Source organism: Agelaius tricolor, unplaced genomic scaffold (assembly GCF_023055355.1).
Source record: "Agelaius tricolor isolate 1412-34295 unplaced genomic scaffold, bAgeTri1.0.p SCAF_5, whole genome shotgun sequence".
In the NCBI taxonomy this organism is placed as follows: domain Eukaryota; kingdom Metazoa; phylum Chordata; class Aves; order Passeriformes; family Icteridae; genus Agelaius; species Agelaius tricolor.
Genome location: NW_027269265.1, coordinates 7,670,404 through 7,685,891, shown reverse-complemented (window position 1 = coordinate 7,685,891; position 15,488 = coordinate 7,670,404). Strand labels below are relative to the sequence as shown.

At 41.0% G+C, this 15,488-nt stretch overlaps 1 protein-coding gene across 1 annotated transcript in view; it reads right to left on the bottom strand.

Moving 5' to 3' along the window:
- BRF1 (BRF1 general transcription factor IIIB subunit) overlaps positions 1-15,488 on the bottom strand; it is a 173,764-nt gene that overhangs the window by 117,565 nt on the left and 40,711 nt on the right. Inside the window, exon 3 of the mRNA XM_071426280.1 lies at positions 13,075-13,248. Coding sequence (XP_071282381.1) covers positions 13,075-13,248 — 174 coding nt within the window. The remainder of the gene's footprint in view (positions 1-13,074; positions 13,249-15,488) is intronic.

Genomic DNA, 15,488 nt, shown 5'->3' with positions numbered 1-15,488 from the left:
CCAGTGAGGCTGCACCTGGAGATCTGGGTTCTCCAGTAGAACATTAGAGTGATGGTTGAGGGGCTGGAACATGTGATTTGCAAGGAAAAGCTGAGAGAGCCTGGCTTGTCAGCCTGGCTTTAGGGGACACCTAACACTGCCTGTCTAATGAGAGGGTACAGAGGAGCCAAATTCTTCTCAGAAGAAAACTGTAGCAAGAAAAAAATCTGTTCACATATTTGGAAAAAAACCCCTTTGGCATGATGGTAGTAAAGCCCAGAGAGAACATGACATGTCCATTGCTAAAGACAATCAACATTCATCCAGAGCAGGGCTTCAGGAATCTACTGAGGATGTAAGCAAGGAATGGAGAAATTACTTCCATAGGCCCCTTCTAATCTAAATTATTCTACAATCCTGCATAGGGCACAGGCTTTTCTACATATTTCATCACCTTCAGATACATTACCTATACAAACATTTCCTTGTATCACATCTCTGACTGCTGGAGTGGAAAATACACTGTATTGTCTTTCATCCTGCCCTAGAGCCTGTCAGTAGGCAGGACTGTTGTAATAAAACACTTTTGTCAAGCTACATTTTGAAGCTTCTTTTTTTGATGCTGCCCTCATGTTGTGGATAGTACCTCTCAGGCAATGTTCTCTGCTCCTGATGGTGCTCCCAAATTCTCCAGCTGAAACAGGAGGAAAAGTGACCAATTCACAGCTCTGCTGGGAGGGCTGCCAACATTATCAGCAGAAATCAAGGACTGGAGCATTCTCTTGTTTCACCATTGAATGACTGTGAGAAACAGCTGAGACACTGAAGCCACCCATTCAAAGCCTGAGGAATGAGAACAGCAGCAGAACTCAACACTTGAGTTGCTTTCCTCTGCCACAGGGAGAGTCTGGAGTCAAGGTGAATGATAATAAATATTAAACTGGACATTGACAAAAAATATTTTTCCACTGAAAAACTCTAATCTGAATATGCACTGGAAATAATTATTGGCAATGAACTGGGTCCTCCAGATGTGACAAGAATGCAGTGATCTGGGAGTCCCTCAGAGACAGCAGCACAGATGCAGTCCAGCTGGTGCATCCTCTAGAAGACTGATCCTTTAAGGACCAGAAGTTTTCAAATGGAAAGGAAAATTCATCTTAGATTGTGAAGAAGTTAAAAGCACTCACGTGGGAAAACCAAACTTTGAACTCCAGATAAATACAAATTGAATGTTCTCTGATCTCAGGTACCAAGTGAGAGGCAGCAGCTGCAACCTCCCAATGTCTCTTTAAAAGAAGACTTCCTCAGTAATGACTAAAAATTATTTTGCATTTCTTTCCTCATTTCCCTGGAGATCAAGGATGGTCCACTGGTGATTTCAATGGCAAATTTCAAAAGAAATAGTCTCAATTTAGACAGCCCAGGTCTTTTGTCCAAAAGCAAGAAAAGCATCTATAATCTCACAGCCTTCAGAGATGGATAGGCAAAACTGCATTACTCTGAAGCCATGGATTCATTAAGGAAAGGAAAAAAGTATTTTTAATGCAAGTGAACTAAAATGAGGAAAAACCTTGCAAAGCAAGGGCACAGTGGTGCCTTCTCAGAAACAAGCAGGTTCAGGTAACCTCTCAAATTTTCTGCAGTCTAATTTAAAACACCAGCTCCTTGTTTGCCCTAGAGTTGTACCACACATTACAGCCCCTGAAATGACAAAACCAACTTTGTTTTCCCTTGGAAGCTGCAAGGCACAATAAAAAGTTGAAAAGACCAATTGCAGAAGGCAAAATACTGTAAAACAGATAAGGTGAGAATTTCTCCTGACAATAAGACAGAGGCAATGTTTGGAGTTCTGGTTTTTATGTAATAAGGATTTTCCCATTTCAGTTAGTACATGTCATGTTGCTGAATATGCATTTACACTGCACACTCTTCTCTCCATATTAAAAATATTATAGCCCAGTAGAAGTTACATGCTATTTTTTGTCTACACTAAAAGCCTTCTTTTTATCAGTCTGTATATCTCCCCTTTTTCAAAATTTGCTTTCCATTATGATATATAACAACATAAAATACATTGTCCACCTTTCCTCCTTGCATATCAACACAAAAGGAATCTGAAGAGCACTCAGATTTCTACTCCCTGCCTAGGCATAAGCTAAGACTTTATTTTTGGGAGCCAAGCTGCTCCTTCATTGAAGAAACAGAAATATATCTCCATTTAAAAAATACTGATTAGCAAATCTTATAGCACTTTACTAACACATCAGCCAAAACATCACTGAGACTACTGTGTTTCTCCCAAACTGGAAGGATGTTGAAAACTTAAATGATTCACTTACAGCTGATCTAAAGATGAGAGCTCTGCAATTTATGTTTTATTGTCTAATGTTTAAGGGATTAAATCTAAATAAAATACACAATACACAAGCTTCAGAGCACACGTTATCTTTAACATCTTATTTCCAATTAGCAAGTCAAAATAAAGAAGATATGGGGAACATCTGGCTTCAAAAGAAAAGCTCTGGAAGAAATCAAGATTTTGGTTCTTTTGGGCCTCATTTAAGGCTGCTATTTTCCCAGACTCTTGAAACTGGATGAGATGGAAAGACTATTCTCTCTCTCAAAGAGGGGAAAATAGCAGACATACCACCATGTGATTGAGTATTACATCATTCATACTTACAACAATACTGAGCCAGTCTGGCAGTTGAACTGAAAAGACATTTTCTTTGCCTTCGAGGAAGGACGCGGACTCGCCGTAAAGGCAGAGGAACAGGGGAAGGTTAGAAAAGGCTCAGCTCCCCATTGCACTTGGCATGAGTTACAAAATGCTGAAAATGCTTCATTGACAAGCAATTCCAGTGTGAGGTTTAAGAAAATTATATCATGCAAACAAAATCCTAGTGACAAACATCTGAAGGAAAGAAGGCAGCTCTTGAGAAGGACCTTTACCCATTTTTAAAAGGCTTATACTTTACCAGGATGTGAGAAATCATTATCAAGACCACTTTCAAGATATAAGGCCGGGTCAGGTGTGAGAATGAATCCTGTTTTTACAAAACAAATTTGACAGGTAATATTGTTTCTCTGATATACCTTCACTTTGTTCTTAAGACATCAAAAACTGCCAAGACAGAAAAAGCTGCATAAGACTTAAGAATAGGATGAAAGTGGACACAATTTGAGAAAACCTCAAGCTAAAATATTTGCAGATAGCAAGCACAGAAGGGCTTATAGGTCTCAACACACTGGCTTTTGTTCACCCTATTTTGCATAACTGATCTTAATTAATCTAATAAAATGAATTTGTGTTCTGAGGCAGCATTCTTACTGCATTAAAATTCAAATACACAATCTCATATTTTAATGAAAGAAAGCATTTAATTCTCTAATTGACTTTTAAAGTATTAAAATGCATAAAATATTAGTGATGGCTACAACCAGGAATATTTTTCAATGACCGAATCAAAAACATCAACCATAATTGATCATGTTTGCTACCAAGATTTATTTAAACAAAGCATCAGCTTCTTTTTTTCTTTTTTTTTCTTTTTTTTTCCTTTAAGAGGAGCGTGGCCATGCAGGGAAGGAAGGGGAAGAGTCTCCTCCTCATTCCACACCACATCCAGCATATCCTCTGACAAAAGCAAGAATGTGCTGCACAATGACTGCCTGTACCCCACTGTTTTTATTCAGCTGGTGTTAGCAACATATTAGCTCCCATCAGGTCAAAACACCACCCAGTTATAATTCTGGTTTTGCTGACATAAGCCCCAAAATTCAGATGCAGAGATAAACCGTATTAAGCAGAGAGCCAACTTAATTATTTCCCCTTTTAAACAAGCTTTAAGAAGATTGTTAAATATTTATTTTCCCAAGCATGCAAGGATCGCTGAAGGTCAAAGACATCAGAGGTGTGATCCCTTCCTTATCATCCCTCCTTTGTATTTATTTCCCTGGAAGGAGGCCTCCCTGCCATCACACTTTCCTCCCCTCATCCATCACCCAGAACTCATCCTGGCATTGTTCCTGTGTTATCCCCCCTGCCCTTGCCACCCCCTTTCAGCTTCACCCCCTCAGTGCTGCCAGTGAGGGCTGTCCCCTCTATTTCTACCCCAGAGTTACTGATGTGTTTGCCTCTCTCCCACTCCCTGCTTCTGCTTCTCTCCTTGTTTCACCTTAACCATGAGAATGTCTCATCACTTCAGACACTCCAAACTGGAAGCTAATTACTAAGAGGACAGATCATGCAATTCATTTCATTAATTATTATTTCTATGCATGCAATAACAGGCCAGTATTGCACACATTAAAAATCTGGCTCAGATGTTTCTGCTGTAAGTATTTATGAGTTACACAAGGCCTGACGTGGTGATGGAGCACAGGGTTGCCAAACACTTCTCCTACCCACCCATCATGTAATTCAAGCCCACAGTCACAAAGGCTGCAGTGAATCTACTCCAGAACCCTTCCCTTCATTTCAAAAGGCAACAGTGATTCCTGTTTGTCCCAACACAGGAAGGTATGATGGGCAAGGGCAAAGGACCTCCAGAATTAAAACAACGTAGGTGCAGCAGCTCCACCGACTGTAAACCCCAAGGTTTTCAGCAGTCACGGAACATCCTGAGTTCAATAGGACCCACAAGAATCATCCAAGTCCACCTCCTGAGCCTGCACAGAACCCTCAACAATCACCCCACACGTGCAAGAGCATTGCCCAAGTGTTCCTTGAGCTCTGTCAGGCTTTGTGCTGTGATCACTTCCTTGGGCAGCTGCTCCAGTGCCCAGTGACTCTGGGTGAAGATCCTGATATCCAACCTAAACCTCCCCTGCCACAGCTTCAGGCCACTCCCTTGGCTCCTGTCACTGTCACCACAGAAAAGACATCAGTTCCTGCCCCTCCTCTTCCCCCATGAGGAGGTTTTAGGCTGCAATGAGATCTCCCCTCAGCCTCCTCTTTTCCAGGCTGAACAAGCCCGAGACCTCAGCTGCCCCTTGTGTGGCCTCCCCTCACAGCTGCTCACCTTTGGACACTAACAACTTCAGGTCTTTTTTATATTGTGGTGCCCAAAACTGCACCCAGGACTGGATGTGAGGCCACTCCAGTGCTGTGCTTTAAGAAAAAACTGCCCAGAGAGAGACTTGAAACACTCTGCTCTGCAAAGCAATAAAGTATTTCTGCATTCGGATTTCAAAAGAGTATTATTTTGACCTCTACTGTTTAAAATTTCCCTTAAATGAGGAAAACAAAGCTATCAACACCAGCCAAAACCTGTAATCTTGATAGGCCATCTTGTGACCCTGTCCCCCTCTCCATCTCTGCAGATGGTTTGTTTAATGCTGCATTATGGAAAAGCTGACAATTTGAGCCACCTGCTGTGTACCAACATCCTGAAAGGAAAAAAGTTGGTCACCCCTCTACACAAAAGCTGGTGAGAATTTCATCAGTGAATTTAATGGGGCATGATCAGGTCTCCCCTTGGCAGGACCAAAGGTCAAGCTCTATTTTATCCAGAGTTAGTAACAAGTGAACAGAAAAGCAAATTTTCAGAGTGTGCAGTTCTTAAACAAAACACTAGCCTGAGCACACACATATGCGTGCAAAATTGCAGTCCTCCTGCTTCTCTTGGATGATATATTTAGAAATCCTATTAGCTGGAGAGATCAACATTCTTATCTGAATTTCCAGGATGCTGTAACATGCAAAATTAGAGCAGCTCTCTTAAGTGGGTCAATTATCACTACTGCACTTACAGCAGCTTTTCCCCTCCCTCCCTGCAGCATCCGTGATGGGCATTTAGCACAAGGATTTAAACAGTCAGATGTTGAGTTGACACAAACCACAATGTAAAGTTCCCTTCCCCTTTTATATTTTCAGCATCTCAAAGGAACAAAGGAAATCACCCAAGTACAGAATCTCCACATTAAAATTGCAGGCTCCCAGCAGAAAGCTGCAATGATTCCCGAGCAGGGCACCCTGCAGGATAATTCCAGTCAGCAATCACACTCACTGTTCTCCTGCCACATCTGACTCAGGTTTATGGCTTTCCCCTCCAAGGGATGAGAGGAGAACCTGAGGGCCACTAATCATGTCCCCAGCCCTGTCCCCCAGGGTGCAGACCCACACAACCAGTTTGAAAGGCTTCAGGTTAACATCTCCTCAAGAAGGAATTCTCTTTAAAATTAAAAACACTGCAAAGCATCAGACACAAGTGGAGCAGTTCAAGTACCCAGCACCACTTCAGATGCTACAAAGACATCCAGAGGAAACACAGGCTCTTCTGCAACACAGCTGGAGGCCAGGTGAGATATCTGAGAGGCTCCTTCTGCCCCACTGCTGCCCACCCATGAGCAGCCCTGGCAGTAAGGGGATGCAGCAGGGAAGAGGACACAGCCACACAGTGGAATACACAATGTCAATGAGCACATGGAAAGGAAAATTTTACTTTCCCAGCAACTGGAAACACAAAACACGTGATTTTCTCAGCACCACACTCACTGTATACATCCTTCTTTATAGGGAAAAAAATGTGTGAGGCAGCACTGCAAGTGAAAGATGATATGATTCTCCTTTATTCCATGGAAAAGCAGACTGGATATGCAGGCTTCAGGTCATGAGCCCTGCTGTTGAAATTCAACAGATCCAGCCCTGGCTGGGGGAGAGGGTGATGGGGAGAAATTAAGGTGCAGAAATTAAATTTCTATTGCTGTCCCTGGCTGCCCTCTTCCCTACATCTCCAACATTTTCTCGTGTGGTACTAAATAGGAATGATCTCAAAAGCCAAGCATTACCAAACACCTAACTCTTTGGAAATCTATGCAAATGACATGGGGCAACAACAGCCACTCCCTATTTAAGGCAGCAATTTTTTCTTAATAGATGAAGCTCTTCCAGCTAAAATCCATCTGCTCAAAAACACAGCAATTTTAAGACTTCATTTTGAAATTAAGTGAACAAGGGTTTTGCAAGCCTTCAAGTTCAAGCAAATGCTTCATTAGGAAACATTTCTTCACCAAGAATGTGGTCAAACACTGGAACAGGGTTCCTAGAGAGGTGGTCAAAGCCCTCAGGCTGTCAGTGCTTAAGAAGCATTTGTAAAATGCCCTTAACAACATGGTGTAACTTTTGGTCATCCCTGAATTGGTCAAGCAGTTGGACTGGATAATCATTGTAGGTCAGTTCCAAATGAAAATATTCTATTCAACTTACTATGAAGATCTTGGCATCTCTTTCCACACAGTGAAATGAAGTCATTTGCCTCAGTAAATATTATATGTATTTTAACTGTGCAATTTAAAATCCATTTTTATTCTCACATGTCCTTGTCACACGCCACACTTGAACAAAACACATTTTCAATGCAACACCAGTTAAGAAAAAAAAGTAAAAGGTCAGTTACTAAAAAGAAAGTCCTTAAACAGAAAGAAATAGAAACTGCTTTTATTAACCTCCCTAACCACAGCTTTAAAATTTTTGTGATTAAAGCCTAATTTCAAAAGTTGACTTTTTAATCAGGAACACTAGGGCCTGCTGGCTCCAGGAAGTTTTAGTAGAGGTCAAAAGATTGCTGAAGATATAATTTTTCATTTCTAATAAAAAAGGAAGTCTTGCCCTTTTCCTTGCAAAGACAGACCTTGAAGCGTTAGTAGAGAAACAAAGATTTGTATCCATCAAAGGTTCTCATGGCGAGGCTGTACAAAGCTCCCCAAGACCACATGGAGCTGACAGAGCAGCTAATGCTTGCAGAGAATTAGCTGAACTCCTCTTGCAAAGACCAACATGGCAGAAAAGCCCAGGAGCTGCTGCCTAAGCAAGGATTAAAGAGGCCAGTTCCTCATTCCAGCACAGATTTTCTGGGTAACTCTGAATGTGTCACTTAGCCTCAGTTCTGCACCTGGAAATGAAGATAAATACTCCCAACTTCCCTTTCTGTGACATGAAAATAAACACATTAAAGCAGGAGACTTTCAAATAGCTTGGCAATAAAGTACAAGTACTGCAGACAGAGAGGAAATAACAAAGTGCTGCCCCATTCAGCTGCCCAGCTTTTTCCCAAACCTGCTGGGATCCAGCAATGCCTTCGTGATCTTCCCTCAAACAAAAGGGACGTTCACAGGGCAGAGGAAGCCAGGGAGGAAAAGCTCCTTGTGCTTTCCCACCCAGCTCAAGTTTACATCTCAAAGACTTGTAGGCACCAAAGGTTCTCCTGACAGCCTTCTGCTCCCCACACCCAAACTGAAGAGGTCATTTTTCTTATACATTTCTCAGAAATGTTCTTTTGCAAACAACTCAGGAGAGAGGCCTCACTTGGTTGCCTTGGTCTGACCCTGGGAGGATCCCACCTCTGTTCTCTGACAAAAAAAAGCTACCAAAAACCCCCTGAATAATTCAACCTCAGTCTCAGAGGCTGCCCAGCCCAGAGCCCCCATCATCGAGACTGATCAGCTTTACTGGAGGGAGAAAAAGCTGCCCTGAATTTACCTTCAGAGGCATTCAGAGGGATATTTACACAAGATAGCTAGTGAGGGAAATTTGCAGGGACTCTTCTCATGTGGAAAAGGTTTTATTTACTAGGCTCTGACAAGACAGGATTTGGTTAACAACTAAAGGTGCATTTTTCAGAGAGCTTCAAAGGAAAAGAATAAATAAACAGTATAAAAAAGGTGTATGTGTGTGTGGGATAAAAGACATTTACCATGTAAAATGTTGCTATAAAAGACCCCAGGTGGTAGCACTGGAAAACATTACACAAAGGAGTGGACAGTTGTACAGTTTTTCTAACTGCTGTGTACAGTAACAGGATCACAAACAGAATGAAATGTTCCTTGATTAAAACAAACTGATATCCCACCTGGAAAATCCTGGCCAGGCTGCCATTGTTCCTGAGTGAGCCTGGGGCAGGCACAGGTGACAGCTGAGCCCATAAGTCACTCAGACACCCTGCCTGCCTCTTCCCAAATCCCCTCTCTCGGGAACGGCGACATCAGCTACAGCGCCCTTTGTTTCCATTCTGACATGTGCAGGGGTGGAAAAGCTGCTCAAAACATGAGAGAGAAACAACTCTGGGCTGTTACTATTCCAAGAAACAATTAAAAGGCAGAGTCTGAACTGCCCAGAGCACTGGCAGTGCCAGACAAAGTCAGACATCACTGGAAAGGCTCAGCATCACTCAGTCCCTGGCAGAGGGACAACAGGTTCCATCACACCTGAGGGTCTAAAAACCACTGTCTCCTTCAGATGGAATTTTTGCATTATATCTTCTCTTCTGACACTGATAATAAAAACACATTGACACATTTTATAAAGAGAATAATAAACTGAAGTTTTTATAGGCAACTCATCAGAAGGATGAAACACCTCCTAGATCCAGCTAATAGTTAGCAAGCTGTTTTCCCTGGAAAACATTAACACTTACAAGCAATAAAGGAAGGCAAATGAAAAGCTATGCCAAAGTGGCTGCACTGGGAGGGTTTGTGTCACATATCCTAATAAAAACCATAAACTGATGCAAAATCTATTCACATCTCAAATAATACATACAAAACTTTCCAAAGGATTACAAATAAAAGCTGCTCTTCAGATTAATAAATTTTTATTTTCTCCTTAAGTTGTGGAACTATTTTTTCAGATCAAAAAAAATTGAGTTACCAGAATATTTTGCATTTTTGCATTAATTAAATAACACATAAGAACCAAGGAGAACATAATGTTTTCCTATTTCAGGCTGAGGTTTATTCAGGCATCATTCAGACTGCACTAGTAGACTTGGGCCAAAGTATTCTTCACATTTTCACAGAGGCTGGCTGGCAATATGTACATTATGACAAAAAAAGAAGACTAAGCAGATAATCATGTCAGATAAATACATTCCACTCCCTCAAAGTGAACTTGCAGACACAATTACATTCTCTTTTCCCTCTCCAAATGCTTCCCACTCCTTTGGTTGTGCCACAAGAACAGAACATTTCTTGTCACTTCAGTCCCTACTACATCTCCCTGTACCTCCCTAGACATTTTTGTTCCTTTCACCACACAACTTTTTCAGAAACATGGTGTCTTCTACTGCTAACACTGTTCTGTTCCCAGGTAACATCTCTTGCCTCCACAACTCCCAGGTCACTTGGATAACTCATTTGGGCCACCCAAAATTAGTGAGCTGTCCCTCAGTTCTGAGGATGCTGCTGCCCTTCGCTACTTCTTCCACGTCACCTCTTTCCTCTAAAATATTTCACCAATCTTCAGTTTTTAACTTCCTTTTCTAAATTTCTCCCACATTTTTTGTTAGAATTCTAGAATGAACACAATGACAATGAACACTAAACTCAGGAACATGGCTGAGCAGTGTATTTAAATGTTGAAGTGCTAAAAATACTGCAATTCTCCTTTGTACAGAATTATTCAGTGTTCTGCTCCTCTTTCCAAGCCCTCCTCATCACCTTCTCCAGAAGAACAAAACCAATGGCAAGTTTATTATCCTGAATATGGATTTTAATTCTTGTCAAAGCACTTTGTCCCTTGGCCATCCTCTCTACACCTGCTCTTGGCCCCTCTGCTCCAAAGGCCCTGGGCACAGCCCTGCCTCCTGTGGCCCAGGTCTGTAGTGCCAGATTTAAGCTGGGAACAATTATAACATGCTGATAATGATCATCATAATTAATCTACGGAGCCTTGAACATATTTGAATTTCAAAGGTCAGCAATTTGCACCCGTGGCCCTCGGGTTTTCAAGTTTCTTCTGAAAGGAGAAGATACCAGAAAAGGAACTTGTATTTCACTGTTGGGAATCCATAATTTATTTGGGCTTTGTTTTTTAAAGTACACTGGATTTTAAATAGCAATACAAAACAAAACAAACAAACAAACAAAGCCATGGCAGAACACAAGTAGAAGCTGAATGAACTCCCTCTCCCAAAGTGACAAAGGTTAAACTCTTAATATCAACTACAAAATGAGGTTTATCAAATAGATTAAAAAAAAAAAAAAACAAACAAAAAAAAAACCAACAAAAAAACCCACTAAACCAAAGAAAACCACTAAAAAAATTGAGCTTTATGGACATGCACAACAATCTTTTCATTCCCAGGCAGCACAGTAACTGTGCAAATGAGGGTGGATATTATTGATGTAGAAAGACAGAACTCATCTTTGCAGTTTTATTCATACTTTACTCCTAGTATTTTATGTGAAGTATCACACAGGACATTATCTCCATTTAACAAAGAAAGCTGGGAAATTCATTTAGGGATTTATTAAGTGTCAACCAGATCAGTACATCTTGCACATAAGTGAGATACATGCTGAAATACTTGAAAGAAGGTTAAAAAACAAGTAAATTATTTTTGCTTTATTTGTTTGCTATGTTAGCTGCACTTGCTGCAGAGATGGCTGTACATTGCAGTGCACCTACCTGCCTCTTACAGCCCACATTTCTTCAATGCCTTTTATCCCTATCAGTGGGGAAAAATGGATTTGGAAATTACAGCTGGGCTATCATTCAGAAGTATCAAATAACAACTGTAAAAAAATTACTTTTAACATGACGTGAGCATAAATATAACACAGAATCATAAAAGGGATCTTAGAGATAATTTATTTTCAACATCCCTGCTGTGGGCAGGGACACCTTCCAGGTTGTTTAAGCCCCATCCAGCCTGGCCTTGAACACTCCCAGGAATGGGGCAGCCACAGCTGCTCTGGGCACCTGTGCCAAGCCCTCAGTTTCCTCACTGTTCAGAATTTTTTAATAGCTAATCTAATCCCACCCTCTTGCAGGCAGTTACCTGGAAGATATATTATCAAAATACTGGTAACACCTTAAAATCAACACTATCTTTATGGCAATGAAGAGTGCTAATGTTCAAAGTTCACATGGAGACTTTACAGTAGGAAAAAAACAATGTACTAGGCAAGCCTGCCTTTTAATTCCATTATTCCTGCAAAACCGTATTTTTTTAAACATGCAAATACAATTACCACAACACTACTACAAGATCAGAAAGTACTACTTTTAGAATACTGAATATATTTTCTGAAATGACAAAAAAAAAAAAAAATCTCAGTCTTAAAAGGAAAGCTAAACTGTTCAAGTGCAAAAATATAGAACGAGAGCAGCAATCTAGAAAAAGCATCAAATCAGAATACTGAAGATGTGAACATACTATTTTAAAGTAGAAAAAAACTAAAGACAGAATTGTAGAATGATAAAATGATAGAATGGTTTGGGGCTTGGAAGGGGCCTTAAAATACATCCAGTCCCAATACCCCTGCATAGGCAGGGACACCTTTCACTAGACCAGGTTGCTCAGAGCCAGAGCAACAGAAGTAATTGTTTGATACTAAACTCTGAATTCCAGCAACTAAAACACAACATAGAAGAAATTAAAATATATAACAAAAATTAATTTGGATGGTCATGAGTATTTAAAGCTTATGTGGATTTTAGTTAAGTTCCCTAAGACAAAAATAGGGATAGTAAAGCAGGGAATACTCACTTGGAAATCTGTCCTGTGTGCACCTCCAGCCACTGATTTCCTGTATGATTTTTGAGCAAATTTCAGAATTTATGAAACTTTTTTTTTTCAAGAACTAAAAGAGGAGTGATACTGTCCTTCCTGCAAGTATCAGAAGAAGGAAATCCAAATATGTTGATGAAAAACCCACTGGAATTCTAATCTGTTCTTTGATGCTGACACTGCAGAAGGTTTGGGGATAACTGTCATTTACTTTAAAAGAGAAAAAAAAATAAACAAAAAATATAAATACTCCACAAATAATAAACCCTAGCAATGCACAGGGGAAGTGCAATTTTATACTTGAAGCAAATGTTGCAAAAGGAGAAATTCAGAGTTAGTGATGAGAGGCAGAGTGACATTTATAGCATTAAATACTAAATACTGTACATTTAGACAGGGAACAAATTTACTTGAACCATGGGAAACACTCCCATTCACTTCCATGTATAAACCCAGCCATGACCAAGCCAGCTCTTGAACACTTACCTTTTCACATTTTGAACCAAGGTCTGACTGGGATAGTTGACTTGCTAAAAGAGAGTCTTCTGTTTATTGATATTTTCTAACTGTGAAAGGATACGAGGAGTTCCCTCTGTCCTGCACACCAGGTAGAGGCAGGCAGCGATGACGTGGGTCCTCTTTCTGCCCCGTGTCAGATGTTTGCTCACAGCCATCTTGAAAAAATTAAAGGCAGTATCCAGACAATGCTGGTTGAGTTGGAGCTGGTTTCCCAAGTGGTGAATCTGACGCTTCCCTAGGAAAATTAACAAGGAAAACAACAGCTTAACAACTATGCTGTTAATGTGGTTTTAGGCTGGGGTCTTTTAGTGTTGGGGTGATTTTTTTAAGACAAAATTAAGGAGGCAGATTTTGGATTTCGTCTCTTTGTGAAATACAATGACCTCTCAAGTTTCAGGAACTATTCAGCCTGAACTCCTCAGAACAAAAAAAAAAAAAGGCAAAAAAAAAAAAAAGCCTTGTTTTGTTTTGGACTGCTAAAACTGAAACACATGCAATCAATGAACTCTGGAAAACTAAGCCACAAACATCAGTCCCACAGAGGATCCAAGCCATAGCCAAGACTTCTCAGACAAAAGATTATGCCCCTCTCCCTTAGAATCACTTGCCAATTAGCACTTGATCAGCTGCAGCCAAAAACCAGAGGTCATGATGTGTTTGACACTGACGTTTTTGCTGCAGCTCTCCAAGAAGGGATGGAGTTTGCTGTTCCTCTGACCACAAATGAAGTCCACAAGGACAGAGCTCTGCTCCTGCCTTGCCCATGATCCCAGTGAAGGGAGGCACTTCCTTCCTCCAAACACGTTCGCACCCCAGTCTTCATTTGAGGCTTGTCTGCCAGACTACTTAGATTAGCCTGTGGCTTCAGGAAACAAATGTGCCTTCACCCTTAAATAAAACAATAAAAAGAAAAAAAGTGTGTTTGGGATGATTCATGGCAGGAAATGGTCCAGCTGCTGGGACAGATGCGGGAAGCCAGGTCCAGCCCGTCCCCACAGCCCCAGCTTCAGAAGGATGTGCTGAAAAGACAGCTTAAGAAAAAGATGGGGGAAGTCATGAGGAAAACAGAGCACTCAAGTTCCTCAGCATACGGGGTCAGACAGCACATCAAGAAAAATCCTTTAATTCAATGTCCCGGGCAGATGTTTCCAGCACATGTATTTACAGGAAACCCTCATCTGCTCCCTTCAGACATGTCAGGAGCAGCTTGTGGAGGGGCACAAAGGTGCCTGCCATGCCCAGCACTGCTCACAGGAGGCAATGGCAACCACACAATGCTTCCCAGAACACCACCAGCTCCTGCACAAACCCACCTTAATTTAATGCAAACCCCTAACCATCATCACTAATACCATGGCAAAAAAGCTTCACCTCTGAGCACCCTTTTGCCAAAGATGCTGGTTCTAACAAGAAGTGGCTCCAGCCAGGCAGCTGGGCCAGTGGGACTCCAGCCAAACAGGAGCTGCCACAAAGCAGCAGCTTCTCCTTCCTGCACACGTGGCAATTGCTGCACTCACCACCAAGATATCCTTTAAGGCACATGGCTCAACCAGGTGTGACATGTTTGGACAGTGAAGTAAGAGCAGAGGAAGGAGCCATCACCCTCCAAGGGAGGTGTGGGAATGATAAGCTCCTCAAGGGTAATCCAAAGCCCAGCAGGTGAGCAGCTTTTCCACTGCCATCAGCAGGCCCTGCACTGGCACTCACCAGCCTTGAATACAAATACCACATCTTCCTAAAATTAAGGTACTAACTAGCACCTGGCCTTTCCAGAATTTTATGTCACTCTCTACAGTCTGTATGCTGCTTCTTCTGTCTCTAAGAAAAAAATCAGTTTGGGGGGGAAAAAAAATGCACTTGAGTACTAAAAACTCATTTTGCAGTGGCAGCAAACCAGCTTCCCTTCAAAAACAAAGAACACACCAAAAGAGGAAAAAAAGAATAACATAGAGGAAGATACTTGAAATTAATTTCTTTCATAAGCTATTTTCAGCACTGAGCTGTTCCCATCCCCAAGCTACCATTAATATTCTGAGTATTTAACCTTTTCCTAATTTCAAATGTTAAAATATAATTAATTCATCATAATCCATCCTAAGAAAACAGTATGCTGGTTTGAGTAATACATGCTCTTTTAGCTGAACTCTTCATCCACCATCAATATTTTAAAGTAGAATTACTTTAGGGGTAATTGTCTACTTAAAAAATACCAAAGAGATCTAAGAGAAAGGTACTTGTCTACTTAGGAAATGCTACTGAATGCTTTACTCAGCCTTCTACAGATCAGAGAAGGTTTTAATTCTGTGTTCTAGGACTCCCTCAAGCTGCCCTGTGGTATTATATCAGTCATACAGTCTGTGGAAAAACAAGACAACTGTTACACTGCTGCTTATCTCCAAAATGAACAACTTAATTCAGGACAAGAATCATCCTAGAAATTATGTGTATCTTGATGACTAACTTGGTATTGTCCTT